This window comes from Cheilinus undulatus, linkage group 1, assembly GCF_018320785.1.
Source record: "Cheilinus undulatus linkage group 1, ASM1832078v1, whole genome shotgun sequence".
Taxonomy (NCBI): domain Eukaryota; kingdom Metazoa; phylum Chordata; class Actinopteri; order Labriformes; family Labridae; genus Cheilinus; species Cheilinus undulatus.
In genome coordinates this window covers 41,305,731-41,324,477 of record NC_054865.1, presented here as the reverse complement: position 1 = coordinate 41,324,477, position 18,747 = coordinate 41,305,731, and the positions used below count along the sequence as shown (strand labels likewise).

General features: G+C 35.8%; 2 protein-coding genes across 2 annotated transcripts; both read left to right on the top strand.

Annotated features, from left to right (window-relative positions):
• The first annotated feature begins 2,483 nt into the window (after positions 1 to 2,483).
• Positions 2,484 to 7,714, top strand: mrpl16 (mitochondrial ribosomal protein L16). The gene is made up of 5 exons (XM_041789078.1): positions 2,484 to 2,697; positions 3,230 to 3,301; positions 4,802 to 4,950; positions 5,773 to 6,066; positions 7,332 to 7,714. Exons 1-5 carry the CDS (start codon positions 2,631 to 2,633, stop codon positions 7,521 to 7,523), a joined length of 774 nt encoding a protein of 257 aa, XP_041645012.1. The 5' UTR covers positions 2,484 to 2,630; the 3' UTR covers positions 7,524 to 7,714.
• A 2,502-nt stretch (positions 7,715 to 10,216) lies between these two features.
• LOC121513132 (centromere protein Q) lies at positions 10,217 to 14,902 on the top strand. The gene is made up of 8 exons (XM_041792679.1): positions 10,217 to 10,518; positions 10,638 to 10,704; positions 10,845 to 10,956; positions 11,156 to 11,224; positions 12,227 to 12,356; positions 13,115 to 13,234; positions 14,303 to 14,369; positions 14,770 to 14,902. Exons 1-7 carry the CDS (start codon positions 10,417 to 10,419, stop codon positions 14,354 to 14,356), a joined length of 654 nt encoding a protein of 217 aa, XP_041648613.1. The 5' UTR covers positions 10,217 to 10,416; the 3' UTR covers positions 14,357 to 14,369; positions 14,770 to 14,902.
• The last annotated feature ends 3,845 nt before the right edge of the window (positions 14,903 to 18,747 follow it).

Below are 18,747 nucleotides of genomic sequence, written 5' to 3'. Positions count from 1 at the left end.
ATACAAAAAGCTCTCAGGTTTAACAAAAGCTGAAAATTGGGGTCCTGATGAATAAGGATTACTGTCATGATTATTCTATTAGACTGCATCGCTATTGGCCTGTTGAAAGTGACAAAAATGGGCTTAATTTCTAAACAATTCACTAGAAAAATCCAGAAAAGCAATAAAAACATGAATAATAAAAAACGTGGTCCTTTGTAAAACTTAGCTGTGATAAAAATGTTTCATTTTTAACCCGAATAATAACCACGCTTATCAAAGTAACAAAAATTGTTTCATTCATTTATACTGGGGTACAATATAGGCTTTTTAGAATGTAAATCCCTTTACTTGGGGCAGAATGCCACTTTTTATTGGTAGGCAAAAAATGGGCCAAAAGTGGCAAAAATGTGTTTAGAGGGAGGAAAGGTACTAAAAATTGGCACAAGCAACAAAAATTGATTTAAAGTGGCAAAAAATGGGTGAAACATGGAAAAAAACGTTGGCAAAAATAGGTTGTTTCAAAGGGTGAAAACTGGCACAAATGGGATAAAAGTGGCAAAAACTGACAAAAAGCCTAAAAAATTGGTTAAAATTGGAAAAAAGAAGTACCAAAATGTGTGGAAAGTGGTGAAACGGCTTCAAACTTAGCATTAATAAAAAACTTCTTCAGAACCCAATAGTTTGACACAATTTTCAGCTCCAAAATGAGATAACCCTTAGCCAGGATACTAGCTCTAATAGTACTGATCCAACACACATACATTGTTATCATTAGTAAACCACAATTGGGGAGGACCCATTCTCTGGCTTCTCAGGGGTACAGCCAGTTCTGTGGGCAGGCCTGCCTGTGTCTACAGCAGGAAGTGTGCTGGGAGTTTGTCTGTGAGTCAGTGGATGGGTGAGGACGAGGGAAAAAATTTGGTGGACTAGAAAAGGTTCAGGGTAAAGCCCGGGTGAAAAGTTCAGCTGTTTGTGTGCACTCATGCAGCTCGCCTAGATCAGTTCAGGAAATTTTCAAGAGTTTGGTGCAAGTGTGAATAGGGCTGATGTTTACACTTTTCTGTCACAAGACAGGATGTTTTTTTTGGACAATCCAAAAGGTGAACTAGCACTCCTTATAATTTTATGTAGAAGGAAGATTGTGTCTGTGAGTATATTTTCTTAGCCTTGAAGGAAGTAAGATACAATAAAAAAGAAAAATCTGTTGGATAATGTTGGCTTTCAATGATTCCTCAGCATGAGCAGATGCCTTTTTTCTTTCCCTTTTTAATACCCAACTGAACAGGGGAGGCTTATTGGCACATGTTACATGGTGATTAAATGCAAAAGTCAGCAATACAGTTTTTACTGGAAACTTCTCATCAGATAGATCTAACATTGAGTTACCAAAATAAAGTCTTTTTCTTAGAAATACTAAGCAATATTCATCAGATAATAGATTTGTAACACAGTGAGTCATTCTGTTCATGTTACTTTTCTCTTAATCATAGTTTCATAACATGAAGCAATTTCTCCTTGTTGCTTTCAGTTTAGGGGCATGGTTTTTCTGTAGAGGGCGTGGTACTTTACCAAAAACAGACTTTTTTGATATTGTAGCTATGTGTGGTATTACTGTTCTTTACATAAACACTTTAATGCCTAACTTTTGCTGCTTTTTTGTAGAGCTGACATGGTTTGGACATGTGAAACGTTTATAGCGCCGTGCTTTTATTACAAAAAAACATATGTGGAAGAAATCCTTTACTGATAATAGTCTATTTTATAAAAGCAAGTCAAATGTCCCTGACTCAGAGGACGCAAGTCACTTGCTTTAGGTGGATAAAGAACAGACAGAAACGGTTTCACTTAAAGTCTTCATGACAATAGAAGCACATCGCAGTAAAAAGACCCACCTCTATGTGCACACACCATCCATAAAAATAAATTATCGCTCCTCTGTTTTTCATGAAAAAATATCAAATGAGGTCTCGTTTTTCCGTTTTTTTTTAAAATCGCTCTACAACCATTACTTATGGAAGCCCATTTTCGCTAAATAAAAAAGAAAAAATGTGAAAGTAAGGCAATTCTTGAAAAAAAAAAATTCTAAGTCATTGTTATGAGTCGAAATTATGAGCTAAAAAGTCAGATTTATGAGACAAAAAGTCGAAATTATGATATAAAAAAACCGTACTTGTGATACAAAATCATACTTTTGTGATCAAAAGTAGAAAGTATGTGATAAAAATTAAAAGTCGAAATTATTAGCCTTTATCTCATAATTACGACTTTGTATCTCATAATCATGACTTTTTTTCTAATATTTTTTCGCTTTTCTTCTCATAGTTGTGTCTTAGGTTTTTTTTTTTTTTTTTACTGTTTCTTTCTTCTAACTTCAACATTTTTCTTTTCAGGTGGCGGAAATGGACTTCCAGAATTACTTGTTTTATCTTGTAAATGTTTTTTAAAGTTTGGTCTTTTGTTGTGAAAAACCCTACCGGATGTGGATCTTCTTCTGGCGGAAGAGCAGGAAGCACGACAGCAATGGCAGCGACCTTGTACATAGCATGCTGTACATAGCGGTTCAATGACTGTCCTGCTTTAATTGCGAGATTTTAAATCTTTTGAAGTGATTGATTTGTATTAATAGTGCCGGTGTTTAGGCGAACAGCATGCTCTCCTTCATAAAGACGGCCGTCACGGGCTTATCCGGTATCTGTAAAACCTACGGTCACCGAGGTAACAAGCTAGCTAGCGTTGACGTTTCATTGGCATTTACATAAGCGTTTAATAACTTAGTCCTTTAGTTTTTGCATGTCTTTACCGAGCAAGCTTTGATGGTGTGCATATTGGGGACACATGAACAAACCTTGCACTGACTTAATGTTATGGTTTTTAAAAGATGTCTTCATCTTGTACCACTAAAGGAGGTGTCACATAAGTGCCATTCAAATAAAGTAAAGCTACAACTAAAACAAGTGTAATTTAGGCTTTAGATTGAGGAAAGTCTGTGTAAGATAAAACATAGATAAAGCTTAACTACAACTATCAGCACATTAAACTGTACCTCCTTCAGAGATTACTTTCTTCAAACTTTGGATTCTGAGTCACAGAAAGTCAGAATAATTTTTCTCCCACTGTTGTTCAATTTAGGGAAACATTTATTTGACCTGTGCATTATTATGCCAACATTGACAGATGACAAGTCTGTATAAGGTTTACATTTTACCAAACATTACATAAGGAATCTTATTTATTGTTTTTTCCACAGGTCTTTTGCACAGTCACGTGAAAGTCCTCACTGCTGGATTGAAGACATTTGAAATACCTCCAGACTACAGTGGTAAAATATTTCTGTCACCTATTGTCTTTTTTTTGTAGTGATTTCAAACGATATTTCTTCACATTATTTTATATCATACAACAATGATGAGGCTTTGTTAAACCTCATGTATTTAGACTTATGTAGGCCCATGTCTTTGCTTTTAGGACTAAGCAATGAATCGAAATTTCAATCAAATTGCAATATGACCTGCTGCAATTTTAAAGTCGCAAAAGATGCAGTCGGGGTCCTACAGATCCTTAAAATGTCATAAATAGTTTTAAATTGCACTTTGAAATGTAAGCCCATAAGATCTTTAAAAGTCTGATTTTTATCAGTGAGAGGTCTTACATTTTAGCAGGCACTATGATTAAGACATGTCCTTATCCAATCTTTCTTTTCGAGTGAATGTAATATGATTTTAATCATCTCCCCCCAAAATTGTTGAATAAATATTCTCCAAAATTCAGGGAATTTATTAATTTCCTGGAGGAGGACCCAGACCTCTCTGATTTTATCTGACTAGCTGCCATTTGATAAACTCGGTACATCTGGGCTTCCAGGTTTCCCACTTAAAAATTCTTGTAGCCCACCCCATTCAACAGATCTTCCCGGACAAAAAATATTATTCTGCTTTTTAATAGTTTAACTGTTTAGAATCAGCTCAGCACTAAAAATGCATAATGATAAATATCAGTATACTGTATATTGTAAGAATAGAGGCATTAAATGTGCCAGAAATCATCAAATTTTGGAATTTACAACCCCCCCAAAAATGGTCTTACTCTGTACCAGTTGATATTTCGTAAATAGTTCATTAAATCAAAATTCAGTCCTGGTTCGGTGTGCCAAGAAATGTCATGCCTTTCATTTTTGACAGTTTACTGTTTAAAAAGTGATATCAATTTTTCTCAGTTCAGTTCTTCAGAAGTTTTAATTTTGATTTTAAAAGTGTGTAGGAACCCTGTCAATATTTCTTTAACCTGGAATGTGAGTCAAAATTCCAGTTTAATACTTTTTATGCAGCAGAGATGTTATGCTATTCACATCTTGCAAACTTTCAGTTGAAATGTTTTAAAATGGTAAAAAAAACAAACAAAAAAACGTACTTTCCTTATTTGTATATGTTCTTTTTTAACAAATGAGAATGCCAAAACAAAAAAGTAATTCCCTTCAATGCAGTCATTTAAATCAATTTGCATTATGAGTCAAAATAATCACAATAAGATGTTATTTTTCCAAAATTGTTCAGCCTTAGTTTAATCTATCTGATATTGTGCTGGTTACTGTACAGAATGATTTAAAGCTTGTGTTTGTTGAAAATACATATGATGGGGAAAAAATAAATAAATTGCAACATAGGATTAAAAAAAACAAAAAACAAAACCCAATTAGATGATCTTGCCAAATAGTTCAACCTTATCTTCCCTAGTGTTTGAGTCTTTGTTCAGTAAGACATGTTTTCCAGTGCTGTAAGAGAATGTGTTTTGTAATTCCTCATTTTATTTTTGCTTCCTCTAGACGTGGTTTTACCAGAGAAAGTAAAACTAAAATTTATGAACAAAGTTCCCAATCTTAAAAAGGCCAAGAAAGAAAGGAAGAAGCTGCGGGATATCCAAGGGCCAGCTGTGGCAGCAAATGCCTTCACAACAGGACAGTATGCTATTGTGGTGAGTGTACTTTTTACTGATGTTCAGTGATATCAGACATTTTTTAGAATCAAAATAACTGTGGTTTTCTTCAGCTGTGTATTATGGAATTCATTTTCAGATAAGATATGGTGAGGCAAGATAAGATAGGGGTTCCTAAACTTTTAAGCCCAGGGCCTCAGAAATAACAGTATCAGAGACTGAGGACCCCCATCCTCCCTGGAGGTGGTTGAAGTGCAAAGGTGTTTCACAAGGCATCACTTTTAAATGTACATTTTAGTGAGTTTTGGTACTCATTACTTATATTTAAGCACAAATCTCACTTAAAACTTTGGTTTTATTTTAAATTGAAGCCATTTTAAGGATGTTTTAACAACAATTGATGAAATAAACCACTTTAAATCATTTAGATTTTCTCTTTGATTTTTTTGGAAAAAGTGTCTGGTGACCCCAACTTTGGGAGCCACTGAAGTAATATAATCCTTTGTGGATCCCCAGAGGGGAAATCTGAGTGTTGCAGCAGCACAAAGACAAGGCAGCAGTGAGCTAAATAAAAAGAATAGATGGATAGATAAATAAACAATGAAAACAAAATTACATGTTGATACAGATGTTATATGATTGATAACAGCAAGTTATGTAAACATCAGTATAACAGTATACCATTTACATGATAAAGTATTGAAGTATTGAGTATGACATGAAGTATTTGGTACGTTACAGTATGAGGTGCATCCTTCATGACTTCGGACCTTAAAGTACTGAAATTTAAGTACTTTGACGTGTCCAATACATATTCATAAATAACGATTCTTCTCCTTTCTGTATCTCTTTGATGCTCAGGCCATGGGAGGCGGCTACCTTCATTGGGGTCACATTGAGATGATGCGTCTAACAGTCAACCGCAAGATGGATCCTCAGACGACATTTGCTCGATGGCGAATCAATAGCCCCTATAAGCCGATCACACGTAAAGGTCTGGGACAACGTATGGGTGGGGGCAAGGGAGCCATCGACCACTATGTGACACCTGTTCGCTGCGGCCGTCTAATCATTGAAGTGGGAGGAAAGGTGGAGCTTAAAGAGGTTGAGCCTATCTTGACTGAAATAGCAAAGAAGCTACCCTTTCCTGCCAAGGTAAAAGATACGGAATGTTTCTTACTAGTTGCTTATTTAATGTAACAAACCCTAAACTGTTTTTATATCTAAGTACTTAAAAGTCTTAGCTATTGAAAGGCAGAGTTTTGGTAAATCTTTGTTTCCAGCTTTCTATCTCTATACAACACTTGAACTACATATTCTAACCTATATGAAGGTAAGATTTATTGTAGAGCTGTTTTTTTTGGGCTGCATTAGTTTAAGCAAGGCATTCCTCATTATCTGAAATCTAATAATATACTGCGTAAAAAAATAAAGGCAAGTGGATCAGATAGATCAGAGCAACCCATCTGGGTACTTTGCCCAAATTATGCTAGCCCCGCCCCTTTGTGGGGGAAAACATTCCTTAGAAACAAAAAGCAGTCAAGGGAAAGTTTTGGTCATTAGGGATTTAAAAGCTTTAAATATGAAAACTGTACGGTTAAACCATTACTGGGAACGAAAATCTAATGGCCAGTGAGATAAACATATAATGTAGGCTTTTTATGAAAAAATACTTGCATTGCAACTATATGAAATAAACAAAATTATAGATGTACATACATGATGGTGTGTTCAGGCTCCCTCCGTCAAACTGGACAACCAGTCCCACCTTGTGACTGGAGATGTCATAAACAACATAAGTGTGGTTAATAAGTTAGTGACTGTGTGAAAAAGCTGTTAACAGGCAGACTACATTTCCTGCTGTCACAGAGCAATCGCTAGCTTTAAGTCGTTGAGAACACAGCACAGGTCCAACATTTGCCCTCTCTACTCCTCTCTAGTTTCAGCCAGAAAGACATAGCTCTTCTTTGACACTCTGTCGTCACTTGGGAATAACAAAACATACCCTATATTATGGCTTTTACATCATTTAAGGCACAAAACACAACAAAATGGCTTTTAATCGCGTTGTTACCTACGTTTTCTAACCTACCGCCATTCAATGTGAGGGTTTGTTTTCCCCCAAATGGGGCAAGGTCACATTGGAAAGCGGAAAGTGATGTTTCACTGCTCTGATCTATACAGATCCATGTGGAACTACCTCTTACTTTCATTTTTTGAAAGATGACTTCTCATAAAAAGCTTTAATGAAGCCTTTAGGCAAAATGTTTGCAACTCAGTAAACTGAATGCTTTACCTAAAAGCATGCATATCAGCAGGTAGCATATTGTAAATTTGAAATGTAAATGGAGTTTGCCTTTGCTTGCAATCTAATGAATGTTTGTATTAGTTTTTGAAGTTATTTTTTTATGTATTTTAAGGTCATGAGCAGAAAGAGCCTTGAAGAGATGCACAAGAAGCAGGCTGAAATGGAGCAGAACAACCAGAACCCGTGGACCTTCAAGCAGATAGTGCAAGGCAACATGATGGGTGTTAGGAGAGTGGTTAGCCCTTTTGACCTGCGCAATCATGGACGTTATATGGGAAAATTTCATCTAACAGGGAGGGTGTGAAAGACTTGAGGCACTGAAATCAGTAGTGTCATCATATTGTGACTCATTCAACTTGCACCATTAACTGAATGGAAATGGATTCAGTCATATTTGGAAACCGTTCTTCATTTTTTACACCAAACATATAAGTTCATTTGGAGTTTTTTGTTTTTTGTCTTGAAAACAAATAAAGTGTATGTTTTCATGTTTCACTCAATGCCTCAAAAATGCTCGACTATACAATTTTATGTTTTTGTTCATGTTAGGCTTAAAGTAGGTGAAAATAGTAACTAAACTGATCTTTACACTTTCACTTAGTATGGACATAAAGGCTGTTCAAAAACATTAAACAAATTAAATAAATAAAGAAATAAACTATATGGATGAAAGTATTTGGCCACACCTGTTAAATACTGAATTCAGGTGTTTCAATCTGATCTGTTGCCACAGGTGTATGATATCAATCACCTAGCCATGCAGTCTCCATCTGCAAACATTTGTGATACCAAATAAGTCATTCAAGTGGGGTACTGTGATGGATTCCATCTTTGCAATTATGAGATGGCTTTGGAGCAGATTTCAAAATTCCCTTAATCGGAAGTCCTCCCCTCCTTAACTCATCTCACCTCAGCTGATGGCACCATAATAACACACCACAAAGACATCTGTGTGGCCTTCAATGATCATTTTAATGTGACTGGCAATCTATTTGAACAAACCTACACAGGAGCCTCTCTCCCTATTATTGATCATTCCTCCCAGGCCATGCCAAGATCAAAATTTACTCTGCAACCCATTGCCTCTGATTTAGTCCTCAATGCTTTATTAGCTTTGGACTCCAAATATTTCACTGGGGAGGATAAACTTGATCCCTGCCTTTTAAAGCTTGCAGCCCCCATTTTGGTGAACTACATTGCATATATTTTTGATCTGTTAATTTTATCTTGTACTGTTCCCTTGGCTTGGAAGACAGTGTATGTCACTCCCCTACACAAAGGTGGTGAAATGTCAGTCATGAACAACTATAGGCCTATTTCTATACTGTCATGCCTTGCTAAAATATTTAAATCTTTAGTAAGTGAGCAGCTCAAATAATTTCTTTTATAATATTCTGTTTTAAGTTCACACCAGTCTGGTTTTAGAAAAAAAAACAGCACTGTCACTGCTGCCACTCTTGTTTTAAATGACATTATTTAAGCCTTGGATAACAGGAAACATTGTGCAGCTCTATTTATTGACCTTTCCAAAGCCTTTGACACTGTTAATCATACAGCGCTTTTAAGTAAACTATTGGCTTTGATAAGAATGCTTACTGTTGGTTCAAGAGCTATCTCATGGGCAGACAACAGTGTGTAGCACTTGGAAATGCAAAATCAGAATTTATTACTCTTACAAATGGTGTTCCACAAGGTTCTGTCCTTGGTCCAGTGCTTTTTATCATTTATATAAATGATATTGTGTCAGCAGTTTCAAATTGTAAAATTCATCTTTATGCAGATGACACAATTTTGTATTGCACTGTGGGTAATGTTCAGTCTGCTGTGTGTTCACTTCAGAGCTGCTTTAATGATTTGAAGGTTGCTCTGACCAATCACAGGTTAGTTCTGAATGCAGAGAAAAACAAATTTGTGCTCTTTTCTAGAGCTAAAAACATTGATTTTGACAGTGTCATTATTACCACTTATGGTGGCACCAATATTGAAAGAGTGTCAGAATATAAATATCCTGGCATTTGAAGTGGTGAGAAGATTACTTTTAAAAATCACGTTTCTAATTTGTCATGTAAACTTAGTTAAAAAAATGGCTTTTTTCTATAGAAACAAATCTTTGCATTCTCTGCATTGTTGAAAAACTCTGGTTGAGGCAACATTTTTTTTTTATCAGTGTTGGATCATGGGGATATTTTGTATAGGCATACCTCGGCTGCAACTCTAAAACCCCTGGATGCAGTTTTCCACTCGGCACTTAGGTTTAACACAGGAGATGCCTGTAACACTCAGCACTGCATCCTTTACAGTAAGGTTGTGTGATCGTCGCTCTCAGAGAGACGCGACCTGCATACACACGTTTATTTACAAAGCTAGTAGTAAACTTAGCAAATGGGAAATAATAACATGTTTAGAACATTAAGAAATCTAGGTAAAATGTTCCAGAAGGTAAGAGATTAAAAAATGAGGCAAAAATGTAAACATATCTAGGTGAGGTGTGCTGTATGTATGCAGAACTACTTTTGTATTGTTCAAGGTCATTTTTATTGGACGATTTAGTGAATACTCTCACTCTGTTTCAACCATCACTACTCTTTTTGACAACTAGTTTGCATAAACATATCTTCGAAGTAATAATGGCAAAAGTGTTACAACGCCAGTACCACATTTAACCACGTAACCATGATGCGTGGGTACTGGGAGATAAAAATCAAAGTTATAAAAACTGTTTTCTGGCCCTGGGTTTGATCTCACAGGTGACATGCCCCTCTTTATGATTCTTTAAGCCTGGAACTGTTTTTTCATGAACAAATCTTTGGTATTTACCAGAATATTATTCATGGCGTAATATTGCTTTTGGCGTTAAATACGGGGTAACGAGTGCTTGTTTTCGTCGTTTTTTTTTTTTTTTTTTTTGTCCTCAGAGAGACACTGCCTGGCAAGCGAATCACCGGGTGAAAACATATTACTCAACGCATGCGCGTTGTGATTAGGGTAGTGTTCGAAATCAGCCGCGCGGTACAGAGCTTCTCAACTGACAATTTCTCTTTTTTACTTACTTAATCAACACATAGCAGAGTGACAATTAAGTCTTCCCGTTTTATTACTTGCCTTAAGTCTCAATACAGACAGCCCGTGTTTACCGCTTTTCTGCTTCTTTTAAAGTGTTGGTATTAAGATAACTGTTAGTAGCTAGGTTTGTAGCTATGAAGCCTGCAAGAGGTTCAGATCGAGCTGCATCAAAAACACCCAAACAGAAAAACAAGAGAAAGGTTAAACAGGTGACGAAGCAAACAACCGAACAACAGGTAAGAGTAGGTTCTTAGATACTGGCATTCACTGATAGTGTATTTTACCCTGATATACTGTATATGAACGTGTATGATTAAGGTATTTCCCTTGCTTAAGTTTCTCTGAACGCTTACAGGACCCTGAGCCCAGTGACAAAAACAATGAAAAAATCGCTAAACCGGTGCAGGCACAGAAGAGGAAGGGTACGATTGGTAGCATAACACCTTCCCTTCTCAGATGTTTGTGTTAAATATTACATCATTTAGGGATAACGATGCAGCATAATCTCAAAAGTTATTAACATCACCAACTTCCCTCCTTTTCTTGTTTTAAACAACTTTAGCGGAAGGCCCATCCTCAGCCCCTAAAAACAAATCCAAAGCTCAGGAAAACTGGAAGCAGATGACAGGCTCCTCCATCTCTGCCCTGGAGAAGATAATGGACCTGTCAATACTGTAAGATTTACCAAAACGAAAATTAAACACTCTTCGTACCTCATCTGCTCCTTACTTTTTTAAGGAGTAAGCGTAGCCTCTATTTAAGGCACACAAAGAGAAACTTTGTATTAAAATATATTCCCATTGATAAATAGAGATACTTCATATGATATGGAGTTACTGCAACTTAGTTGAGAAACTTTTAATTTTTTTCCAGAGCAACTCTTGCCTTGAAGCGGACAGACAAGACAGATAGCCAAGAACATTTAAACACAATGAAACAAAGGTAAGCACTGACACATTACAAGATGTAAACAAATGGCAGAAGCCAGCTTACTAATACTTATATATCCACTGACATGGCAGTATGCAATTTGTCAAATTAATTCAAACTTTATTTATAAAGCACATCAGTTGACCAAAGTATGCTAATGACTTAATACACAATGTAAAGAAGCAAATTTAGTAAATAAAAGCACACTAATAATGATGTTTTTTTGAATTACTGCACAGTACTCGAGTAGTCATACAGTATATTATAGCATTTCTTTTAAGCTTGTATATTCTTGAATGTTTACACCGTGCCTTTCAAAAATTAGACTAAGATTTGGACAGAGGAGTTGAGTTTGAGAAGATCTGGGACCCTTTGCTGAGATTTCTTAATTGAGGAAAATAGTATGTAGTGGTTGTAAACCATTTGCTGTAATTTTTGTCTTTAATGATTCGTATAATGAATGTATGAATATGTGTATATGTATGCATGTACAAATGCATATGTTGTTATTTTATTATGTTTTTTTTTTTTTTTTGACAAGGAAAATGTGCTGTGCATGTGGTCATTAGATTTGGTTGATATTTTCTGGGATGTGCTGGGTTCCTGTTTTTTTTTTTTTAAAGGGGGTGGTGGGAGGTAAAGGTACCTTTTTCTTTTGGTTAACAGTTTTTTTTTTCTGTATCTGTTTATAAACATCAAGGAAAATACTGTGGAAAAAAGTAGACTAAGATACTCTAATAGGTATCCATCCAGCATTTTAATGGACAACTTTATTATTTCTAACATAAATGAACACATAGAATATAACTAATAACAAAAAGCACATTTTCCAACTACCTATACAGTCAGAACAATTATTCCAAACATCATAGTCTGAGTTCTAAAAGATGTGAAACATATTGGCCCAACATAGGCTTAAAATAATCAAAAGACACAAAAATTTGAGACAAATATCATAATGATTTACATCCTCTGGTCTTTTATCTGCTGACATTTTCTCCTAACCTATTTTAGGTTTCTTGGACATTGTGCACAGCTTAAAGTTCCAGCGGACAAACAAAAATGGTTTGAACACTCAACTCAGCGACACCAGGAGGAGTCAAAGAAGTCTGCAGTGGGCAGGCAGACTCTGAGCAGCCTAGAGGTTTGAAACCATGAAGTTTCAACTGGTTTTGCAATGTGGCTAGCCCAAAAACAACTGACTGATTCATATCATTATATTCTGATGAGAAACTAATTTGCAACATCTTTGTTCCCTGGACTGAATGTTTTAATCATGTTTGACATTAAAAGTAGGTATGCACGCTTTATGGGTACAACATTGGCATCAGCAGATATTACTTTAAAAAGTGAAAAATTGGTATAGGCAGGTATGAAAATTTCTGCCACTATATACAAACGATATTTTCGGCTTTAGAATGTGCCTATATAAGCTGTTAATAATGGCTGTATAAGTTTGCAGAGTTTTAGGCTGGATCAACAGACCTACGTCAACTGAAATCTTTTTCTTCGTACATTTATATTCCTTACACTTTAAAGTGGGTTTAAAGGACTGAAATTTGAGAATTTATTCATCCTCAAACTTTAAAATTGTGGGTTTTAAGGACTTAAGTTTTAAGTCTAGCTACTCTTTAATATCGATATCAGTATTAGCTAAAATTATTTTTTGAATATTGGCATATCTGATATTGGCAAAAATTGTATCATGCATCCATAATTAAAAGATAAGATATTGTAAAATAAATTAACATATAAATCAGTAAGAAAGACGGCCCTTGGTCGCAGCCTTATAGAAATAATCATTGCAGCTGTCATCTAAGTCAGTAATCTGTTACTTAGTTCTTATTCAGTGCATGTTGTTATACTACAGTCCAACGTAATGTATTTTTTCTGTTGTTGTAGGAGAATTTGAAAGCTGTGGTCAGCGCTCTGGAGAGCATAGAGGAGCAGACTGTGTCTTTACAGCACACATGCAGCATGCTGAGAGACCAGGTGGAGGATGAGGAGGAGAAAGCTAAGGAGGTGCTGACATTTTTCCCATCTAACATGCCATGAACAAAACAAAATTTGGCCTGACCTAAAGATATTTGGGGTTTTATTCACATGATAAAATGTAAATTTTATGTGTACGTAAATGTATGTTGTATAGGTTGAATTTTGTAGCACTGAGGACTGCTTACTAAAGGCATTTTGGCTTGCAATCTGCACAGTAGCAATACATTTAAAAATACTTATTTTTGTAATTTTGGCATTTTAAGTATATCCATCCCACAATTTTCAAATGATAGTGACAGATAAAGGAAAGAAATAAGAATTGAAAACATATTATTTAAATCTCCAGGGCAATCTTAACCTGTCATAACATACAAATCTGACATTTTTTTGTGCTTCAGCCTTCAACAGATGTATAAGAAAGATAATCAAAGACCAAGCAGAAGTTATTGACAAAGTATGTCCCAGTTGTATGCATGCTGCTTCTTTGATGGATAAGAACAGTTACATTCAACTATTGGCTGATCTACAGTAACCAGCAGATCATCAAATAGTCTCTAATACTCCTCTATGAAGTTTGACTCTTTAAAAAATCTGTTACTGAGAGAAATTCTCATAAAATAGCTCAGTCTGTTGAATTTCATTACCATAGTATGATTGTTGCCAAAAAATTATGGTAGGCATTAGGCTTTCTCTTCTCTAAATGTTACTTAACTCTAACAACAGTGCTGTTTTGTTTTTACAAAATAAATGGGTGGTTTTGTCACAGTTGGAAAATAATTGAGGTGACCCAGAAACAGAAGTGGTTGACTGTGTTTCCTAATGCAAATATGACAGACTTTGACCTGCACGCTTCTTTTTGAGTAAGTTGATCACTATGATAAAACATGGTGGAAACATGACACTGTTTGACACAGCTGGTGAGTTTTGAGGAAGTTAGTGTTATCAGAAGGTACAGGAAATATCTTTGCTGAGAATAATATACCTCGCATGATCAAAGCAAAGACTCATAAATCAAGGTGTTTCATACACTGAACCTCATTTGATGAAGAGATAATAGTATTCATGTTGAAAATTTTTTTTTTTTTTTTTGCACAGATTTTACAGATTACTGAACAAACAGTTCTCAATCTTCCTCTTCCTGCACACTGACATGAAAAGACAGGTGAGCGAGAGGGATCCAAAAAACACACTTTCTCAATAATGTCTTGGCTCAACTTGTCCTTTTTGCACAATAGTTTTCATCACTCCTCGCTTTTTTCTGAATAAGATGTGGTCAAAAAAGCCTGAGTTGACACTTCCTCTAAGATGAAACAGGAAAGTAAAAAAAATATTCTCTGTTGTGTAACTTCTTTGTAAAATTGAGAAAAATATATTGAAATCTGTCTTACATAAGGCACAAGCTGAAAATAACATCTAGGGGGCTGTGCTGGAGGTTTGCTGCAGAATTAAACTTATAGATTTCCCTCAGTGAACATTTGAAAAAAATACACTTTTATAACATCAAGTTGACTAAAAGAACACAAAAAAACAAAGCACTGCTTAATATTTCTGTTTTTCCTCAGGCTCAGGACAGGAAAACGATATAAGACAATGAGCCTGAGACCACCACCACACAGTAACTCCTGCAGAAACGAGCCCCCATCCAGGATCCCCAGTTGCTGCTGCTAAAGACACAAACATGCCAACTGAAAAAAAGTGTGAAGACTGTTCAGAGAGGAACATTACCAAATCTTTTCTCAATAAGACCTCAATTAGGAAAACAACCTCCAAATGTAAGAGATGTGAACACACAGTTTGAGGCTTTGGTGTATGGGAAAATATTGCTTAATATTACCCAGTTCCACTTTTGTATTTCCTGGTACACCTGCAGCTGTGGTTTTGAGAAAAGTGCTGCCACAATTTGTGGCAAACGAATATTTCCTACTGTAGAAGCACTGCTCAAGGAGAAGCAAGCAGTGATAGAAGTTTCAGAACTCATAATTAAAAAGCCTAACCCAATATGTTTATTCAGTTAAAAAGCATTATGTTACTTTCTTCTGTTTTGGTAATTCTCTGGTTTTGTTAGGATTTTGGGGGGTATATTTGCCCTCACTGAACCAAGAGTTAAGTGTTAAATAGGAAACAGGAAAAGAGAAGGAGGATATGACATTAAGAACTAGTGCAATGCATGCAGAATCAACAGATATTGTGGGTTTTTTTTTTTGTCTTGCATTTGACCCCAGTTTGACCCCTCTCCAGTTATCTGCACTATTTATTTTGCAGCAGTAAATCCCATCTAAAAATCAAACTATATGTGCTCATTAAGCTATTGGTGTGTCCGTTTTTCATATATTAAGAAGACAGTTGAGATTTTCTTTTTTCTGTCACCAGAGGAAAAGGTGTGCAAGATCAACATATCAAGACTCTTTGAGTAAACTGTATAAGCAAAGTTTAAAGCTCTAGTTAGAGATATCTGGAATTGCAAAGGTTTTCTGGTTCATGCTTTGAGTTTAAAAAAAGGGAACTCTGCATAATTTGACACTTCTAGATAAAAAGGAACTACCATTGGCTGTCTGATTCTGTCTGATTGAAATAATGATAAGCAATGATGAATACACAAAAATTGTGTCATAAACACCACTGCTGCTGCACAGAAGACACTGTAACACTTAACCTTTCTCAAGTTAGCTTTAAACACACAAGGGGGAATTTTTAAGGAAAATAGAAAACCTTTATATGTAAAGAATATTTGACAATGAAATAAACAACAACTCAACAAATATAATCAATAAAGCTCTCCAGAGAGCATCATGAATTTAAAGCTCTTTCCATTTATTTAACCCCTCCACCAGAATGAATGCGCACGTCATGCAAAAAGTTAATTCAACAAAACCCAAGATTTAATATCAGTCTTTATAAACTCAAAATAAACTACAAGTCCTAATCTAATGAAAACCGCAAACTAGTCTTTATCCGAGCACTTTTAAGTGTCTTTCAAGTCTTTTTAAAGTCCGAGACGCACACAAATGCAATCCATATAATCCACAGGGAACAAAGGAAAACCATGGTATCTCCTCTGGAAAAAGGGCAAAAAATGAAAATATGCGATCGATTGCTATATGTAACTGGTATACCGGACAAAAAAAAAAAGTTACAAAAATAGACGATCTCACCCAGATCCAAGCAACATAATCCAACAGGCAAAGCCTTCTTTGTCCTGTTCCCAACTCACACTCCAGCGTCCGCATCGAGAAGTCCAGCCAGGATACTGCTTAATGTCTTGATCTGTAATCTGCTAACCGGTTTATTATTTCTGATGTTTTTTACTTATTTACCGGACAGCTCATTACCTTTTACTCTTTCAGGCCCTAATCCATAGGTGTGCCTGCTCCTTTGTCTCTTTTTCCCGGTCCTCCGTTTCTCCATGGGGGATAACAAGGTTTTTCGTTTTAATGATAAAGAGGCTCATCAAGCCTCTTAGCCCAGTACTCCCTTTATCTGACTAGACGATGCTAGATGCTAGGTTCTGCAGAACTGGGTATTTGTGACATTGATTACATCCACACTCTGTAAATCTGTTAAACTGTGGTTAAAAAAACAAAAACACTTTTTCTGTAAAGTGTAAGGATCATATTCAAGTATGTAGAATTTTTCTGATGATAATTGCAGTGTAAAGATCCATTTAAAACGGTAAAGAACTTACTTTCCTCCATTCCCGTTCGGTCCTAATTGGCTGTCCCACACTCCCTGACCCAAAACGGACATTCAGGATCACGTGATTGCAAACCACCTGTCAATGCCTCTTTATTCTAATGTAAAAACGTCTCACTATGATGCCAAAACATCAAATCAATTTGATGTCAATATTTTTCAAAGTATTAGGACCAGACATACAGTAACATGTAAGAATCTTAAGATGCTAGGTACTCATCATTCTTTTATTGTGGGGATGGACCATCGTAAATTAAACATGAGAATCAGACATAAACTTTATAGTCCTCTTTAAGACTGAACTCTTACCATAAACTGTTACCAACCATGTTTTGAGATTAGGTACAGCTGGCATGGGAACGTAGCCAGGTTAAGAGAGCCAGCTTTGTGACACTGAAAACTTTGGCGCTTGTTTTTACCCCAAATCTTGCATCTTGGTACTCCCCATGAATACACAAACACTATTAAAGATATAATGTACCTGCAGACAAAGACTTGTTGTTTTGAACAGAAATTGTCCCAAGTGAACCTCAATTCCTGTTTGTAAACAATTATATGCTATTTATGTTTAGTAAGTGGTAAATAAGAAGACGCACTTTAAAATTGACTTACTTTTATTCACGTTTTAATGCTGGAAAAATATACATGTAAAGTGCAAACATAATTTACAGTAACATCCATGTGGTCAACAAGAACAAACTGTCTTTAACTTTTATTAACAGCAAACCATAAGAAAGCTACCTTATTGTACAATCATTATTATATAATGCTCTTGCAACACATTTGCTTCCTGTTCAGCATATTGTTGCTTCAGTCCTCTCAAAGCATAGGATGCATACATTCATATTTTTATTCGCAAAACTAGTTTCAGTTCTGCAGATACATACATGCAAGCCTGGACATGATAGAGCACATGCAGGACAGGACAAATTGTGGAATTATGCTGTGTTGACTTTGACTTGTTTTCTTATCATAAAGGTGTTTCCTACTGCCCTTAATACACAACGAGATGATTTATGTATTCATTTCATTAGCATGCCTGCAGCATGTCGCAACAGAAGCAGCATATTTGGAATCTATAGTCATCTACTTTAACTGATAACTCCTCATTGTGTCCAATGATCTTGTTTTTGGCGGGCTGTAGAGAAACCACAGCTGCCTCTGTTTACTGAGGCGTGTTCCTGTTTATATTGTCGCTCCTGCCTTATGCTGTCAATCTACATTTTGTTGTCTTCCAGTGAAACACTGAAACAGCTGTTTTTCTGGTAGCTTAATTGAAATTCTGTAAATCCAACTTTTTCATGCCAACGTGGGTTTTGCTCCTCAAAATGTCAAGAAAGTATGAAAGTGGCTATTTTACAGGTTAAAATAAACTCAGACCACTTAGAGTTATGGCCATAGCAGAGATTGCAACACCAAATTCAGAAAATACTGTACAAATGACAGTCACCTAGTAGCAATATGAATGTATAGAAGAATCAACTTGTTTGACATGTTAAAGTACAAAAAAAGCTCTTTAACACACTCTCAAACTTGCATCAATAAATATAGTTGCAACTATTCAGTACTTAATATCATCCTTTGCCTTATGATGCAAAAACTTTGAAATAAAGGTTGGAATACTCTGAGTGACGTGTATTTATCTAACACATCATTTCAACATCTTGAAAACTTTTTCAAATTTAAAGCATTTAAAGATCGGCAACCTCTTTCCTATGTCTTTGAATTCTTGAGTGAGTTCTTTATTGACTTTCAGCGTATGGACTCCATGGAGTCACCATTGAAAAGTCGTTCAATATTGGAAACAAGTGAAGATTTCTGAGCCCAGCCCAAGCCCGTCAACCTCTTTC

What these genes read in the sequence shown, in the direction of transcription:
- mrpl16 (XM_041789078.1), top strand. Translation starts at nt 2,631, where the DNA reads ATGCTCTCCTTCATAAAGACGGCCGTCACGGGCTTATCCGGTATCTGT. An exon ending in TAAAACCTACGGTCACCGAG is followed by an intron (nt 2,698 to 3,229) that starts GTAACAAGCTAG and finishes TTTTTTCCACAG; the next exon opens with GTCTTTTGCACAGTCACGTG. An exon ending in AATACCTCCAGACTACAGTG is followed by an intron (nt 3,302 to 4,801) that starts GTAAAATATTTC and finishes TGCTTCCTCTAG; the next exon opens with ACGTGGTTTTACCAGAGAAA.
- LOC121513132 (XM_041792679.1), top strand. Translation starts at nt 10,417, where the DNA reads ATGAAGCCTGCAAGAGGTTCAGATCGAGCTGCATCAAAAACACCCAAA. An exon ending in ATAATGGACCTGTCAATACT is followed by an intron (nt 10,957 to 11,155) that starts GTAAGATTTACC and finishes ATTTTTTTCCAG; the next exon opens with AGCAACTCTTGCCTTGAAGC. An exon ending in AGGAGGAGAAAGCTAAGGAG is followed by an intron (nt 13,235 to 14,302) that starts GTGCTGACATTT and finishes TTTTTTGCACAG; the next exon opens with ATTTTACAGATTACTGAACA.